This window comes from Triplophysa rosa, linkage group LG6, assembly GCF_024868665.1.
Source record: "Triplophysa rosa linkage group LG6, Trosa_1v2, whole genome shotgun sequence".
Lineage (NCBI taxonomy): Eukaryota > Metazoa > Chordata > Actinopteri > Cypriniformes > Nemacheilidae > Triplophysa > Triplophysa rosa.
In genome coordinates, this window is record NC_079895.1 from 26,529,017 (window position 1) to 26,546,516 (window position 17,500).

General features: G+C 38.5%; 1 protein-coding gene and 1 long non-coding RNA gene across 2 annotated transcripts in view; one reads left to right on the top strand and one right to left on the bottom strand.

Moving 5' to 3' along the window:
- LOC130555484 (uncharacterized) overlaps positions 1-10,212 on the top strand; it is an 18,181-nt gene extending 7,969 nt beyond the window's left edge. Inside the window, exons 2-3 of the long non-coding RNA XR_008963127.1 lie at positions 8,257-8,303; positions 9,285-10,212. This is a non-coding gene — a long non-coding RNA (uncharacterized LOC130555484). The remainder of the gene's footprint in view (positions 1-8,256; positions 8,304-9,284) is intronic.
- chn1 (chimerin 1) overlaps positions 1-17,500 on the bottom strand; it is a 38,757-nt gene that overhangs the window by 10,220 nt on the left and 11,037 nt on the right. The window contains exons 6-8 of the mRNA XM_057335732.1: positions 12,298-12,571; positions 4,118-4,195; positions 1,084-1,168 (exon numbers count right to left, since the gene is read on the bottom strand). Of these exons, the coding sequence (XP_057191715.1) occupies positions 1,084-1,168; positions 4,118-4,195; positions 12,298-12,571 (437 nt within the window). The remainder of the gene's footprint in view (positions 1-1,083; positions 1,169-4,117; positions 4,196-12,297; positions 12,572-17,500) is intronic.

Here is a 17,500-nt window from a genome sequence, read left to right on the forward strand (position 1 = left end):
AGAGACAGAGACAGAGACAGAGACAGAGACAGAGACAGAGACAGAGACAGAGAGAGAGACAGAGAGAGTAAATGGGAAGAGGTGAGAAAATGAGGTGGAAACAAGTAGTGTAAAGGGGTCTCAGAATGAAGGGTTTTTGAACACAAGCTGCTTTCAAAACAGCACCATGTATTATTCATGAAGCTGCTTTATGGAAACATATGTGTGGCTCACATCATCCAACAAATAAATGATTAAAACACACGAAAAACACCACAATTTCCTTCCACACAGACACATCGCTGAACAAAGCCCAGATTACCAAATCATGCAATATGAAATGGAGCCTTGGGTTTAAAATGACTGAAAATATAAATGATGTACATGTGTGCACTGACAAAGTCAAGCTTAAATGTCCAACATTACTGAAACTTGAGCATAATAAATTCTTAAAATCAATTCAATAACAAAGAACACTGAGGGGAGCGCATCTATCGCTATTCATGTATTTTGAAAGATTATCCGTCATGCGTTCATCTGTTTCTTATGCATGTAGGCCAGTCTGTGTTCATTCCACAGGCAAATGAGCATTCACACATACTGTACACAGTGACCCTACAGACACTACCACTCCATTAAACTCTGTATGTGATGTGTGAATAAACATAATAAACCCCAAATCTGTCCTACTACACTCAGAGGAAGTGATCTTACACACTATAGAAACGGTTTTGAGCTGGGTTATTGTAATGAACTCAAACAAAAACTATAAAAAAATCCTTTTGTTTAAAATCAAATAAATATCAAATATATAATATCAACTGTAAATAAATAAAAACGAAACTTACATAGCTATATTAAAAAATAAATAAATAAAATGGAAAATGACAAAACTGCTAAAACATAAAACTAAAATGAACATAAAAAAGACACTTTTTGTTTTGCACAGCACGGTGTTCCTGCACACAGCGCTCTCTCAGATAAACACTACAGCGTATGAAGCATTCTGTGTCAAGATGACGAAAACTACAAGATTTTGGAAAGAAACTACAATTCCCACTCACGACACAGTAAACCTTTTCCTCTGTGCTTGTGTTCATTTACCTGCACACTTGACTCCCTGAGCGATGAGACCCCACATAAAGTTGGCACAGTACTCGCACCAGTGTGGCCCTCTGAAGGTGTGCACCTTGAAAAAAAAACATACAAAAGACAATCATATATATATAGGACAATAATACACAACTACAGATGCTCTAAGCCTCCGAAAGCTGCTAATAAAGATTAATGTGTAACAAAGACAAGCAAGCCACGTGACATCTGACTGATGGTTAATCCAATCACGAGAGAGAGAGAGAGAGAGAGAGGGAGAGAGAGGGGTCATTAATCAGCAGGAAAGCCCTGCTCTCTCGTCTCCACCAGGTAACAGCTCAGCCAATCAGAAGCACATAAACACCTCCTATGGGACGCGACCATTGGTGCAGCCCCCCCGAGTCCCTGTGAATGCTCTCATCGAACGTGTAGCTGATGAAATCTGTGTACATTAAACTAACATCAACAAGAGAACTGTCCTATCTGCATATAAAACAGGCGTTCCTTATAAACGATTTAATATTTATGCAGCTCGGGGGATTTACGCTGTTCATGTGAAGACAAAGACTAGGCAGGTTTCATACCTTACATCAAAGAAACTGTCCTGCCTCAAGTCTTTTCTCTTCATTTCTGTTAGGGATGCACCGAATGTTCGGCCACCGAATATATTCGGCCGAAAATAGCAAAAAACGCATGTTCGGTATTCGGCCGAATATGTGAAATGGCCGAATAATTTTACCGAACATGACTCGAGAAACGATCAACTAGCAACCAGCGGAGAGAGAGAGAGAGAGCGAGAGAGCGAGAGAGAGAGAGAGAGAGAGAGAGAGAGAGAGAGAGACGTGCGCTTTATTAATGCCGCAAACATTTTGGCAGTGTGTGTGTGGAGCATTTTAAGGTGTCAGAGAAAGACACAGCACGGGACTTGCCGCACGGAAGTAAATTTCCGAATGAAAGCGTCTTTACCGGTCGGTAACTTGTGGCTATTTCAGACGGGAGCGGGCTGTCTGACAGTAGCCCCGCCGCTCGCGACATCCTTTGACATCATACAGTGGTCGCGCGCACACAGTTCCCTGTACTAAACAACTTGTCAAAGTATGTTCTGTGCATCCCGGCCACGAGTGCACCAGATAACAGTCAGCTTTTGTGGGCGGAGTTTGCAGGAGAGACGTGAACTGATATGGTTGTCAGTCAGCATCAGTCAGAATAGCTTGCGTTCGATGTTTTTTTTTCTTACAATCATTTTGCAACGTAGCCTATAATAATCCAACAGTTTTAGTTTATTCGTATTTTTAGTTTATAGGCCTAATGTGGAATGACACTTTTTAATGAAGTGTTTTGTTGTAGGGGTACAGAGTAACTTACATTACATTCTTTTACCAGTCAGTTATAGGCCTAATTAATATAGGCTATTAAATTTTTTGTTTTAATGTATTTTGTTTTGCTCAATTTTATATTAAGTTGTATTGTATTTTATTGAAAAGCAAGACAAATTTTTAAAAGCAAATTTTGACTATTCAGTTTGTGCAATAGTGAAAAAATAGCTTAATAAATAGAAGAAATGCAAAAACCATATTCGGTGTTCGGTATTATTCGGCCTTCGGCCAAGTGTTTCACATCATGTTCGGCTTCGGCTTCGGCCAAGAATGTTAGATTCGGTGCATCCCTAATTTCTGTTATTGTGCGGCTGTCCGGAGTACTGAATAGGGTTCAAATATTTTTTGGTATACAACCATTAAAGCGTATCTTTCCAAACAACCCATTTTGTAAAATAACTCCATTTCCTCTCATTACATTTTTTATGCATTTGGCACACGCTTTTATCCAAAGCGACTTACATTTTACAATACATTTGTTACTAAGTATGTGGGATGGAACCCATGACCTTGGCGTTGCTAGCGCCACGCTCTAACCACTGAACTACAGGAAAGCTACTCTTACTGTATTTGGTAAGAAGCTTTAAAATAATATTACAATATTTGCGGTATATTAATGAATGTATGTTGAACCATTTAAACCAATGAAACTGACTCCTGGTGAGACCAAACAAAGCAACCATTACAGATCTCAGACTCTGAAAGCATCGGTTTAAAGAATAACAACCACGAGAGGAGAGATGAAGGAGCTGAACGAGTGTTTGAGCAGTCAGCAGTTTGTGTTGTTCAGATCTACCTCTGGGGGTGGGGTGGGGGGGTTCGGGGGTCTAGTACCTGCTGATGATGTTAAAACCAAACGGGGAAACACGGCTGTGTTTACCAATCCACTATCAGCTCATAATCTCTCCATCTGTCTCTCTCTCTCTCTCTCTCTCTCTCTCTACATCCCCTCATTTTCTGATACACGCATGTAAAAATGCATTTTGGAACCTCAGGCTGAAATGGCTTTAAATAACTCATCTTAACAGATTGATAACTCTCACGACCCGTCTCATGAAACCTGCAGCAGCTGCCACGGCAACAACACATCCCCGGGGATGTATTTAAATCACATTTGGGTCAAATTTGCATAACATCCCTATATTCACTCCAAAAGTGAATCACACCTAACAAGCGTTGGCTACACATTTCAATGAACCAGTTTAACATTGAGAGAGAACCCAGACTATTTTTGAGAGAATGTTGATACATCAAAAACAATAACGGAACAGTGAAATAAAGTTATGATGTCCGGATTAGATTTAAAATTTCAAAACGTTAAGATTCATGATTAAAACAAGACAAAATAACAATATGTTGATGGACTAAGACAAAACAAACATTTAATACTTAATTCAAGATATGAAGAGTTTGCTTCCAAAATGAGTTAACTCCGTTTTTAAAGTTTTTAGACATGTCATCATGTTTTTTATTGCGTTATTTTTTGGAGTTATTATGGCTTAAATCAAAACAAACCAACTGCAGTTTTATTGATATTAACTGGAATGCACAATAAAAAGCATTATTTGTTTTTGCTTTAAATTGTTTTTGCTTAGATATTTGTACTAAAAAACAAGATAAAAAATAAATGTTTCTGGTACATAACATTTGTTCAAGACACAAGTTCCTACCTTGAAGTTGTGGACTTTCTCGTACTTGGGTGCACGCTCGTTCTCCTTCAGCGTGGCTCTGCGAACCAGCGACGTGAGCTGTGAATAAGCAAACAGTTTGAGAGGTTGCCAGAGAGTGGCCGGAGGTTTCTGAGGACTCATCTTCATCCCCAGAGCCGCCGCCACGATCCCCTGCTCCCTGCTCTCCGCCTTGGCCTTGTGCACCAGAGACTTTTCCTCCTTGCGGAGCGCGTAGGACTCGCGGGACGGCATCTCTCACAGAGCGATTCCACGTAAGAGACCGACAGACTCCGAAACAAACTTCCTATGACTCTTTCGAAAGACTACGCTCTACATCGTTCACCGGAGGTCTTGGAAGAAAACAACCCACAATGTGAAGCTCTCCGGTTAGTCCAGACACAAATGCCCTGCTGTGCTGGAGTGCGTCACAGACGGTGTGTGCTGTCGTTCTCTCTGGGCATCTATATGCAGATGAGATGAGTTGTTGAGTTAATCCCGTCCTGCCTGCGAGCAGCAGATATCCTCTCTGGAACGCTGCCTCAAAGAGAGCGAGCGAGCGAGAGAGAGAGAGAGAGAGAGGGACGAGCGGGGGAGGACCCAGCGACAGTCACGCTGAATTATACAGCTCAAATCAACCAATCCCAGCTGAGCTGGCCACGGTTTATCAGAGAGCACACCCCGCCCCTACAGCAACCGCTTCCCCCACTGACGGTGGGCGAGAGAGAGAGAGAGAGAGAGAGAGAGAGAGAGAGAGAGAGAGAGAGATGATAAGGAGTGGGATGGTGATGAGAGGTGAATGAGTCATGGCCAAGCTCTGAGCTCATAATAGGCTAATAAAAGCACAAAGCCTCGATCAAACAACATCCATCAGGACAAATCCGAAAATATCAATTAACGGCCAAACTGTAGGTTGATACTTTGAGTTTAGACCAGCACTGTTTGGCCAAACGTTCATTTGCACATGTGGACGGGACACAAGGGCTGTAGATAATAGATAATATGTGGGATATATCATAAAGAATCAAGCAATATGCGTTTTCCAATCTCAGATTCTTAAAGCATCACAACAGGTCTCCAAATCCTGACATGTGCTCACACTTATAAAACAACGCCGCCACAACGATTCCTGCAGAAAAGCTGGATTGAATTTCACACACTGTAATGAAATCAACCTTTACACCTCTCTCTCTCTCATCCGATACTTCATCCTTCACAAAACACAACGTTGTTGGTACAGTAGGACCATAAATGTGCCAAAAAACAAAAGAATCCATCATTAATGCAACCCAAATGACTGCAGTGGGTTAATAAATGTCAAATATGATGGCACATCAACTCTTTTTGGTTTTCACGTGTGTCATGACCAGTGTTGGGTGTAACTAGTTACTAAGTAATTAGTTACTGTAATTTAATTACTTCTCCCTTAAAAAAGTAAAGTAAAGGATTACTCTAGTTTTTTCTGTAATTTAACTACAGTTACTTTGGATGTAATTGATCTAAATACTGTGTAATGTTTACAATAGTGGAATTGACATTAAACGTCTAACTTTAAAATGCACGCATTAATGCATCTTTCTCAAATTTGTAATACTTTAGTCAGTCAAAAAGAGTACTTTATGTAGTTTTATATTATTTATTTGAATGAATTAAGAGTCGTTTCATGTCTATCCTTGAATCACTTAACTAATCAAGGTTGATATAGGATATAGAAAGTAATTAGTATTAAGTAATTAAATACTTTTTGGAGAGAGTAATTTGTACAGTAATCTAATTACACTATTGAATATGTAATTAGTAACTAGTAATTCATTACTTTTTCACAGTAACTTACCCAACACTGGTCATGACTAATTGTTATATCGTCGCTAATCGTTATATCTCCAAACTTGCCACTTTACAGGAAATGTTCAATAATTAAAACTACAAAAATGAACAGTAGTGATTTCTAAAAAAATAAAATCATAAGCGGTTTCAGTCCAACAGCGAGTATATGCATGTTTCATCACAGGACAGACACAAACAAATGATTTTCAACGTTGGATTACTTTAATGGTAATTAAGCACTACTTTCATTTTAGTCATTTTAAATTAGCTTAATGATGAATGTTTGTACCTTTTGGAGGCTCCAGAATAAAATAACAGCGGTATTGAAATATAAAATTATTATTTGTGTTGAAATGATTATTAAGTTTTACTGTGATCTTGCATGTGACTAAATGTAAACCACATTTTAATTCACTTAAATAATCTCTGCGTCAGTTTTGCTTTTCTATCATATCAGTCGAATTATTCATCCTCTGAAGACAGAACGCAGGAACCACACATGCCAACACGCACACGCCATGTGCTTCGCTTTGATCAGTACCACAGGACTCAATTCTCTCCAACCCCAGCGCGCAAAGACCCCAAATGGAGGCTTGGATGAGAGACCTCCCTCCCGCTGGCTTCCAGATCAATAACCCGAGAAGACGAAACTGCTGGAGCTCAGATGAAACACTCAGCGTCAACTCTCGAGTGGTGCCGATCCCTCTGAAAACCTGAAGGAACCTTCACACCCTGACCAAACCTGAAGCAGATGGGTTCACGCGGCAATCCGGATCCTTTCATGCACGCCCGCTCCATGCAGTGGCAGCGGGCGTCCGTCTGGCAGGAAGTGGGCTTTCTGTCCGATCTCTAATTGACAACATTGATCTTCTGCTTTCTTAAAAAGTGTTTGCAGCAAAACGGTGGTCATAAAAGCGGCAAGGCATGGATAATACATGAGCACTTCCTTCCACGTCCATCTGTCCGTGCAATCACTCATTGAGTCTGACACCAAAAACCCCTGACAGAGATCAGTCAGACTCTTTTTAAGGGTTTGAAAGGCCATTTAATGTTGAAATATTTTTATTTATATAAAAAGTATGTATTATATTTTATATGTATTGCTGTGAAACGGTCTAATGTTAAGGTATGATTTCTAGTCTATGTTGTCACTCACCTTTGTAACCTAAGCTTTGCTATACCACACAACAAACACGACTCATCTAACAGTATAACGGTGTTATTCTGAAGTAAAATGTTTATTTAACTGTTAAGTTCGCATAATAAAACTATCATCTCTCTTCCTGTCCTTCATCTATGGACCCGCCGCTCAGAACGACCGCTTTCTCTGTCATTTTCCATAATAACATCATGATCTCTCTCTCTGTGTGTGGTGGTGTTGTGGGTGGTTATGTTATATAACATTACGTGAGGACACTCATGCCGAATCTCAATTTATGCTGAATGAACGCAGACCGGAACCGGGAGCGAGAGTGCTTAGGCCAGGAACACTTAACTGATTCACTACCAGCATCATCCTCAAAACTCTCACACGCACGGAACAAAACAAACACGGTTACTATAGCAGCACTAAAGCATCATTAAAAAGATTTAAACCCTAAAGAAATGAATAGTGCTTCTGACAAATATGCTTGAAATGATATCATTTCAAATGACATAAAAACACCAAGTCCAAATGACTGATCTTGAGTTTTGATCTACATCTACAAGATCACATTCTACATCAATGGCATCTGCAACTAAAAACATTCAGTAAATAATTAATATGCATTAATCCCAATGTGTGTCAGTACAAGACCACTGACACCACATCCGACCCCTATAGAAACATTGATGCGTCCGATATCTCACAACGGTCAACATTTTAGTTTCTGCACAGCCTCAAATTCCTGCAGAACTTAACTCAATATTACAGGTTTGTCACTGTAAAAAAACAACTGTCATTTTATGGGGAAAAAATATATTTTACGGTATATTTCTGGCACCCAAGCTGTTAGAAAATTTGATTTTGTACGTGATTTTTTAAAACAAATGACAGAAAAAGACCGTGTGAAGTGTAATTTTACAGGAAAAACTGTTATTTTACGGAATATTTCTGGCAACCTCAGCTGTTTTTGACAGGATTTTTTTACGTCTTTTGTTGTATTGTGTTAGATTATAAATTATAACATAAATATAACTGTATTGACGTACAGTAAATGTGTTCAGTGTGACTAGATTTACAATGCTTTTTTAAAACTTAAGGTCAATGGCAATGTCCACCTCTATGCACATCGTATGGAATAAATAAGAGTTTCTCATTTTGTGTTCTACAGAAGACCTTTAAATTCTCCAGACAATGTGAATTTTGAACATCATGAAGGTGAGTAAATGGCAGAATGTTTTTTATGGGTAAACGACTCCTTTAGTGAGATCAGATGTTGTTGTTTGTACTGTGCAGCAGAGAACATGCTGTACTGTAATGAAGTACACACTGCAGAATTATGAGACACCGTGTCTTTCTTCACCTCCATCTCTCTCTCTCCGTCTCTCTTTCCTCTAACTTTCTCTGTTCACTTCCTCTGGCTGTCACACAGTGTACCGCAGATCGATCGTGTTACACAACTCAGTTGCATTTCTTTATTCCCGTATCCCACGCATGACAGGAGAACGCGCGCACACACACACACACACACGCGCGCGCGCGCACACACAGTGATAATGTCCCGTTAACTGCATATTATCCTGTTTTGAATGTAACAAAAGGCCAATCAGAGTTTAGTATTTAACAGAATCATGTAACAATAGTCTATAAACAGGTCATATGCTATTTTTCAGTTTCAGCCTTTCAGTGAATGCAGTAATCTCATCGAGCGTCCTTTAAAAAAAGTGTGTTCTGCCCAAACATTAACACCTACTGATCTCTACTGTAAATAAAACCAGTCAAACTACAGACACAATAAATCAAGAGGTGATGGCTTTAGTGTCAGTATTAAAACATGTTGCTGTAAATGTGACCCACTGACAACTAATAATAATACCTCTGATAAATCCTGTTTTATCATTTATGTTATGAAACAAAACTGTTGCAACTTACTGGACAGTCCAAATAAAGAAACAGCATGCATTTTTGTAAATTAAAATAGGATACAAATCTAGATAAGAATGTAAAATACAACAATGTGGAAAATAGTAAACAAAAAAAAGAAGAAACAAGTTCTGAAATGGGGTTGCCAGTTATCTTAAAATGACAGAATATTGGTTCATGAATCAGTCTGGTCAATCTATTGGTCTATTACTGGAGTACCTACTACATAAGTATGACAAGACATTATATTAAAAGTGTAGCGCTTTACTCCTTCAGAAACACGTCGAGTGTGACGCACATTCCCTGCGTGGATGAGCACGGCTTTTCCAGACCTCTGAACATCCTGCGTGATTTCTGGAGAACTTCTGAAAAAGCACCTTTACAGTGTGAATCATCCGACCTGAAACCGTTCGTCACACAACTCCTACACAACCAGCCTCTTCACTGACACCGAGTGTTTATCTCTGTAAGTCACGCTCTCGGACCGCTTTAAAATAGAACCTCAACTGCAATTTGTGATTCATAAACGCACTGCGAAAAATTGCATAACTGTGACTGCCGTCCTGAAGTGAAAAATGAGGACGAGAGAAGAGAATATTAATCAAACAGAATAATAAAATGGAGTTATGGAGCTCTGGAGTTATTCCTGTGGCCAGAGGACATAACAAAATCACACAAAAAAGAATGTTATGTTTCAAATGATGAAACTGTATAGTTTAAAATAAATATGATTTTTGGCCTGTTATGATTGCACACGCATTTAGTGGAATATACTTTATATACATAGCAAAACTATCTTTTGCTTTGCTGATGCTGTTTTTAACCATCTGATAATCTTCTAACAGGCCTAATGGTGCTGAATAAACTCTCACTGCTGGATGCTGCCAAGTTACACGGCCGTGCGCTGTCATCCATCCAACAGCCAATCAGCTCTCAGACATTCAGTTCCTGCGGAGCGCTTTGTTCCCCATCAAGAAGGGATAACGGGAACGCTACAGTCTGTTAACCAGAAACGCTCTCTCTTTGTCTGAATGTGAAAGTCTCACTGCGCGTCAAAAAACAAAAACAAAGTCGCTGATTGGTTAAATCGAAGCGTTCTCAACCAATTCAAATTAAGTTTCTGTTTTCATGTCACAAAAAGTCGTAATTTAACACGCCGAACAATCCCACATGTTTTTAGTAAGGTGATGCATTTTAAGTAAGAAACGTGATTTAAATATGAAATAAATAGGTTTTATTTGGCAGACACTTTTCTCTAAAGTGACTTATTTATTCATGTTGTACATGTATGTGTGTTCCTTGAGAACACGAGGTTCTTAAAATGCAGTCGAGTTGTTTTTTAGCATGAACACAACTACAAACTGATGAAGAACAGTGCAGACGCTGGTACGTCAATACAGAAGTCAGTAAAACATGCTGTTCAATCGTTCCAATATTTCATTTATTATTACTTAAATTAGAGCTTATGAGGGGGTGTGATGTGTGCAGAATTCAGCCCATGTTTCAACAGACAACTAAACAGCAGAGACAGTGATAAAAAGATGGACTGCTCAGGAGAAAAGCGCATGTCATGTCTTACATGAGCACTCATGAAACATGTCCTCAGTGTTCTCAACGTCCTACAGCGACAGACTGCCGCTGGTGACCGGGAGAAACCAGGCCATGTTACACAAGCATCAACTGATCCGGAAAGAGATTTGGCTTGTGATGACGTGACGCTGAATCACAAGACTCGTGTGTAAAAATACAATTCACATCTGACGGTTTAAACTTAGAGAAAAAGATCCAGCAAATCAATTCAAGCATACTGAACAATGTTACTGTATAAAACTGTTAATGGAGCAGTTAAAGGGACACTTCACCCAAAAATGAATATTCTGTCATCATTTACTCACCCTCAAGTTGTTTCAAATCTGTATAAATTTCTTTATTCTGATGAACACAAAGAAAGATATTTGGAAGAATGTCCTGGCCACCACTGACTCCCATAGTAGGAAAACTTGCTTTATACATTTCCATGCTCTGTTAAACACAAAAGAAGATATTTTGAAGAATGCAGGAAAGCAAACAGTTCCGGGTCTCTAATTTTTCCTACTATGGTAGTCAACTCGAGGGTGAATAGATGACAGAATTTGTATTTTTGGGTGAACTGTCCCTTTAAGAAGTTTTTCTCTTTTTTGTTATGAAAGTATCTCTGGCAGGTGGGAATATATTGCAATAAATAAATCATCAACTGTAGTGTTCTTAGTTTCAGTATACGCTTCAATAAGTTACAAGGTATAAACAATGTAGTAAAAGCAGCTTTGTGAAAAAGAAGTCACCGATGTGATTAACACTGATGTATCTCTATTGGTAAATACCAAGACAATCTGCACGCCAAAACAAAGCACATTAATCATAATATTTATACCCTTGAAAACGTCTTTTCCTCCCGGTGTTTATGTGCTGATTCGGGATCAGTGGTGAGCTGCTGTGGGAATTTAATCATGGCTGATTGTCTGATTACATTCATGAATAAACATGCAGATATATCGAGTCTGTCAGCTGCGTTTCCTTCAAATCAACCACAGCTGTACGGCCGGACAAATCACACGCGCACACTAATATCATCAAACACAATTTCAGAACTCTGTCACAGTATACAAAACAATAGTCCCGACCCAAACGATGCTGACATGTTCAAAAAAACCTCATTTTAATAGCGTCATCGCATTTACATTCACCGAAAGGTCAACCCACATGCGGCTTACTATTTCCACTTAACATTACTTAACATCCAAAACAAGTCAAAAGAAATGAAGGACTGATTATGTTTCTTGTAAGATAAAATGGACAATTCTGGTTTTTTATGGAATATTGCAGCGTTTATTATACACTAGATGATTTATCTGTGCATGCTGTTATTTTTTTTATTCATGTGCCCTCATGATCATTAACCAAAAAGATCTCCCCTTCAACAATGACATCTTTTCTTTTCATGACATATGTCTGGTGCACGGTGGAGACTATATTGAGACTGCTCAATGGCCTGGCTTCTAACAATCCAATCAATCGATGAAATCAAGTCTCGATAAAATTATAAACAAATAAAATTAGGTTAGGAATTCCAATGACGTTTGGAGGAAGTCTGGCGCACAAGACCATGATGGGACTGAGCAGTCATATTTCACAGCAGAAATCACATTCAGTTGTACTTTTACCCCAGCGGCACATGACCGAGGAGAAGGTTATCCGAGGGCAAACCTCACAAACAAACACACAGAGGCATGCTGGGAAATCTGCATCTCACCCTCTCCTCCAGGTCCATCTCTTTGCCGTCGGGCACGTCTTTGGTGACGGGCGGCGCTTTCTTCAGCGCTGGCTCGCGGTTCAGGGTGGTGTAGCCCACGTGCTCGTAGATGGGGTTGATGGTCATCTTCGATATGTATTCGGCTGCTTTGGTCTCGATGTACAGCGTGATCAGACCGTCTGTTACCAGGTCGTGGATGGATTCGAAACGTTTCTCCCCGACGAAATGCTTCCCATCGTAAAAGAGACGGAAGTTTCGGGTCTGATTCCCAAAGCTGAGAGAAAAACCAAAGAGAGAAAGACGGTGTTGGACCCAAGCGCTGTAACGGACAGCTGCGAGACCATCCAGAGAAAAAACAAGAACAGGGACTCGCACACACACACTTAACATCTCGGGCTGTATCATCTTTCTGTGCTTGGGCTTTTAGTTTTAGTGAGAATGAAGGGGGAAGATATCCTATCCTGATCGATATGAAGACAGGACATACTAATACACACACACATTTCATAACACTTCATAGGGTTGAAACATTGGAGGTAACGAACGAATATATATATATATTTATACCGTTTACTTTATATAACCTCTTTATTGTATAGGATTGAATGCATTCATGTACAAACACTCTAAGAATTTATTCTGGATCAATATGAACGATCTCTTCATAAGGTTCAGGTTACAGTATCTGTGATTTTTATTGGGTTAGGCAGTGTTCACACTTGACTTCTTTTTTCAAAAAAGTCCCGAGCGCTTTTTTAAACGCCTGCGTCTTTTGCTGCAGCTCAGCGTGTCTTTTAAAGTTGAAAAAAGTTAAACTTATGAAAAAAACTCCCTACGTCAAGCACCTTTTTCACAGCTAACCAATGACAGAGACCTGTCGTTTCCATAACAACATGCGAGGAACGTGATTGGTCGAGAAGGCTCAAGCTTGAAAAAATTTAATGCATGCCGAAACGCCCGTTGGAGCATAGTTTTGAATAAATGTAAGTTTAATTTTCACTTTCAATAACTGCTGATTGCATTTCTAGTAGGGCTGCCCCCAAATAGTCGACTAAACGTTAGTTGATGTGAAGGAGGCTTGGTCGAATACGTTTTCATTGGTCGGTTAGTCGCGAAAATGAAATAAATAAAAAACTCACGTGACGTCACGCAGTCAGTATGCGCGTTAAAACGCAGCTTGGTCAGTGTATGACATCAAAAGAAACAACGCGAGATCAACGCGAACAGTGCCTATGTTAATAAATATGAAGAGACGCCATTTGGTGCTGCGCGATGATGACAGCCTGACCACAAAAGCACTGAAGATACGACTCGCAGAAGAAATTGACAAGAGATGGGAATTGACGGGAAATCTCACGACCAGCATTATACACAAGCTGCAGTCTTAGACCCACGTTTTAAGAGCTTGCCATTCCTTGACACTGACAAACGAGAAGATGCATACTCCACAGTGTCGGATCTGGCAGAAAGTTTATCTACAGAAGCTGCTCAATTATAGGGATCATGACCGCATTACTACAGTCTACAGAAGAGGGTGAGCCCGCACCAAAAAAGAAAAATCAGGCCGAGATATCCATGCTGATGGCCATTTATGAGGAGCATGCAGAAGAGAAGAATGAAATAAAGATGTATTTGGCGGACAAACAAAGGTTGATTCGGGACCGTTGACATGGTGGCAAAAAAATGAAGAACGATATTCAAAGCTCGCTAAAGCAGCTAAGCGCCTGCACTGTATCCCCTCCACATACACACCATCAGAGCACAACTTTTCGAAGGCCGGCTTCATTGTGAATAAGTCAAGAAGCTCACTTCTTCCCAACCATGTGGAAAAGCTGGTGTTTCTGACGCGTAATATAAAAAAAAAGATCGGATGGAAAAATAGTGATAGTACGTTAGCTCATTTTCCCCTTTTTGTAGTGTTTACGATTGCTATCTGTTTTTATTTTTATTTATTTGATTTTATATAATATAGAGGTTGTTTTTATTCTGTTTGGAAACTTCAGACTGATTTTTCTATTCGTTGTTTCTGGTCAAGACTCATCCGTCGACTTTATATGGCAGTTTGCGCTGATATTTTTCTTGAATGTTTCCATTTGATTTGTATTCGTTGTGTTTAAATTATTTGCTCCATGTTTTGTTTAAAATATATTTGTTCTAAACCATTTAAGCAAAGAACTTATACGCTTTTTATTTGTTTGCGTTGTTTTGTACAAAAACGTATTTGTTTGTAGCCTGTTCTTTTTTTTCTAAGGTTTGGCGTTTGCTGCGTTTATTAGTTCGTTCGTTTTCGTTAATTTCCCTCTTCAATATAATTTTTCAGTTAAGTGTTTTTGCTATTTATTCATTTATTTTGTTTGCCTTGCTTTGCACAAAGTTGTTTATGACTTGTCCATAGTCCTGTTTTTTTCTTTTATTATTTATTACTTTATTTGTACTTTTTACTCTTTTTCAACTTAATATTTTATTTTGTACTAATATTTTAAAGAGTTGCCGTTTGTGGTATGTTTATTTATTTGTTTTATTTATTTATTTATTTGTTCCCTTTAAAAAAGAACGAAATTTTCAGTTTATTTTATTCAAAAAAGTGTTTTATGTTTATGGTTATTTTGTTGGCAAGTTCATTTGGCATGTAACTGATGTTATAGTTTGTATTTTTGTTAATAAATTATTTAAATGTACAGGCAGCCTCCTTGCTGTTTTTCACATGATAATAATAACTGTAAATTATAACTGCGGCTCATTTATGTGTCCGTTTAAGCACTTAATTTATATTTTAAACGCTTTATTATTATGATTTAGCATTTCTCTGTAATATGGAAGTGTTAAAAAACATATTTTCTCAGCCAGTAAACTTAGACTATTCTTTTCCCTGTGTATATATACGCAAGTAATTATGTTAATATCATAAATGTGCGATTATTCGACTAATTGCTGAAATGAAGGACTACTAGTCGACCAGAGGTGGGTAGTAACGCGCTACATTTACTTCGTTACATTTACTTGAGTAACATTTTGGAAAATATGTACTTTTTAAGTAAAACTAAAAGTGTGTACTTTTACTCTTACTTGAGTAAATTTCTAATAGAAAATCTGTACTTTTACTTCGTTACATAACTTACATTGCGTGACGTTCCTTCGTTCCTTCATTTTAAAATATGCTTTTTAAAACGCGTTGTTTATTTCAAGGTTGTCGTCTCTTTTTACGGGCATTCCCGAGTGATCGATTCTTTTGAGTCGATTCTTTTCAAAGCATTAATTGAACAATGGGCAAAACCATTCATAGGCTAATGAATCAGTTCAAATGATTTGTTCAGTTCGCAGCACGATCTGAATCATCTGAAGCAGGATAATTTAAGAAGACGCAGAACACAAAGAGCGTTGGATGAAGTGGATATTAATCTATATCTATACAATCAAAACTGCAAATGTGTCATATTGTTTGCCAGCAATGATAAATGGCCGCCATATGTGCGCACCCGCGCGACCTGTTCGTCAGACACAGCAACATGCGCGTTACCTGTCAGACACAGAGACGTGGGCCTGCAGAAATATACATTTGAAGAACAGAAGGAAGAAAACGTGTTGATGGGCGTGTGGTTCACTGTTTACTGTTTGTTTACAAGTAAGAGCGTTTCACAACACACACGTGACACAACACGAGAAAACATGAGCTTTGTTCAAAAATGTGTATTTCATTTAAGAGAGCACTGCAGATGTTCTAGATCATCTTAGGAAATGCTCTGAGTTTAGTTCATGCTTTAGTTTGACATGGTCTATTATTCTAAATAAGTTGTGTAAACTACATTGACATCAGGACTAGATGAAATTTACAGAAATGCTTGTCTCTTCTGTGTTTGTCTATTCTTTAGTCTCTCTAGTATATTGCAAAGATATCTGCTTATGATAATTAAAAATATTGATTAAAATGTAATATTAAAATATTGGCGTTAATATTAATTTTATGTAGTAGGCCTATATAATCAGATACAAAGTAACTAAGTAACTAGCTACTTGAGTAGTTTTTTCATTGCATACTTTTTTACTTTTACTCAAGTAAATTTTAAAATAGTGACTTTTACTTTTACTTGAGTAACAATTTCTCTAGTTACTTGTACTTTTACTTGAGTAAAGATTTTGGCTACTCTACCCACCTCTGTAGTCGACTAGGAAAATCTTTAGTCGGGGGCAGCCCTAATTTCTAGCGAGAAATTAGTATTGGTTATTGCAAAGACGCTCTCTGTTTATAATTCAAATAGACTTCCGGTACGCTGCCTATGAAGCCTGTCTGCCATCGTGCACAAATGCTATCTTTGAAATTGCCAGCTGTTATTTGTAACCACAATGCTGCGAGAACTTTTTCTTGTCAAAAAAGAAGTCAAGTGTGAACACAGCCTTAGGTTGCATATCAGCTTATATCCCAAAACGTGAAGCAGTATAACTCTCCGTAAATAGAAATTGATATAATGATCTTACTGAATTTGAAACTAAATCCGCATCAAACAGTATATGATTCAGTTAAACATGACCAGACGTCGTAGTGTTGTTAAGAATCGCAGAAAATGACATGTCAACTGAGCAGAGCTGATGTTTTATAATGCTCCTGTTTCCTGTTTGACTTTCATTACGATCCCAGAGAGACAAAACCAGATGTACACACACACCCAAAATCAGATGCTTACACGGTCAAACCTCCATCACACATGCACAATAACAACCACACACAAATTGTGTTAAAGGAGTAATTCACACAAATTTAAAAACTCTCTCTCATGCCTTCGCAGATGTATATGACTTCCTTTCTTCGATTAAACAAAAACAAGTCTGAAACTGACCAGTAAATCAAAAGTGTCAACTACACTGAAAGATGAATCACCAACGAAATGATTTATACTCAACATTGCAACATTTTAAATTATTCTCTGGTTCTGTTTTATTTTATTCAATTGGAAACAAGACGTACTGAAAAAGTTTACATAAAGGCGGTTTCAAAGCAACAACATAAGCAAACGTTACTGCGGTCTCTACTGGAGCGGGACATACCGCAAATGTTGCAGGTGGGAGAGGGAGAAGATGACATATATTATTGCAGGAAGTGGGACGAAAATTCCATCCAGCGCAGGTCTCCAAGTCTAATCTCATTCATTCTGGAGTGGTTCTTCACTAGCTGTCCAGATTGCTAAATAAACTGAGAATATTATAGGTA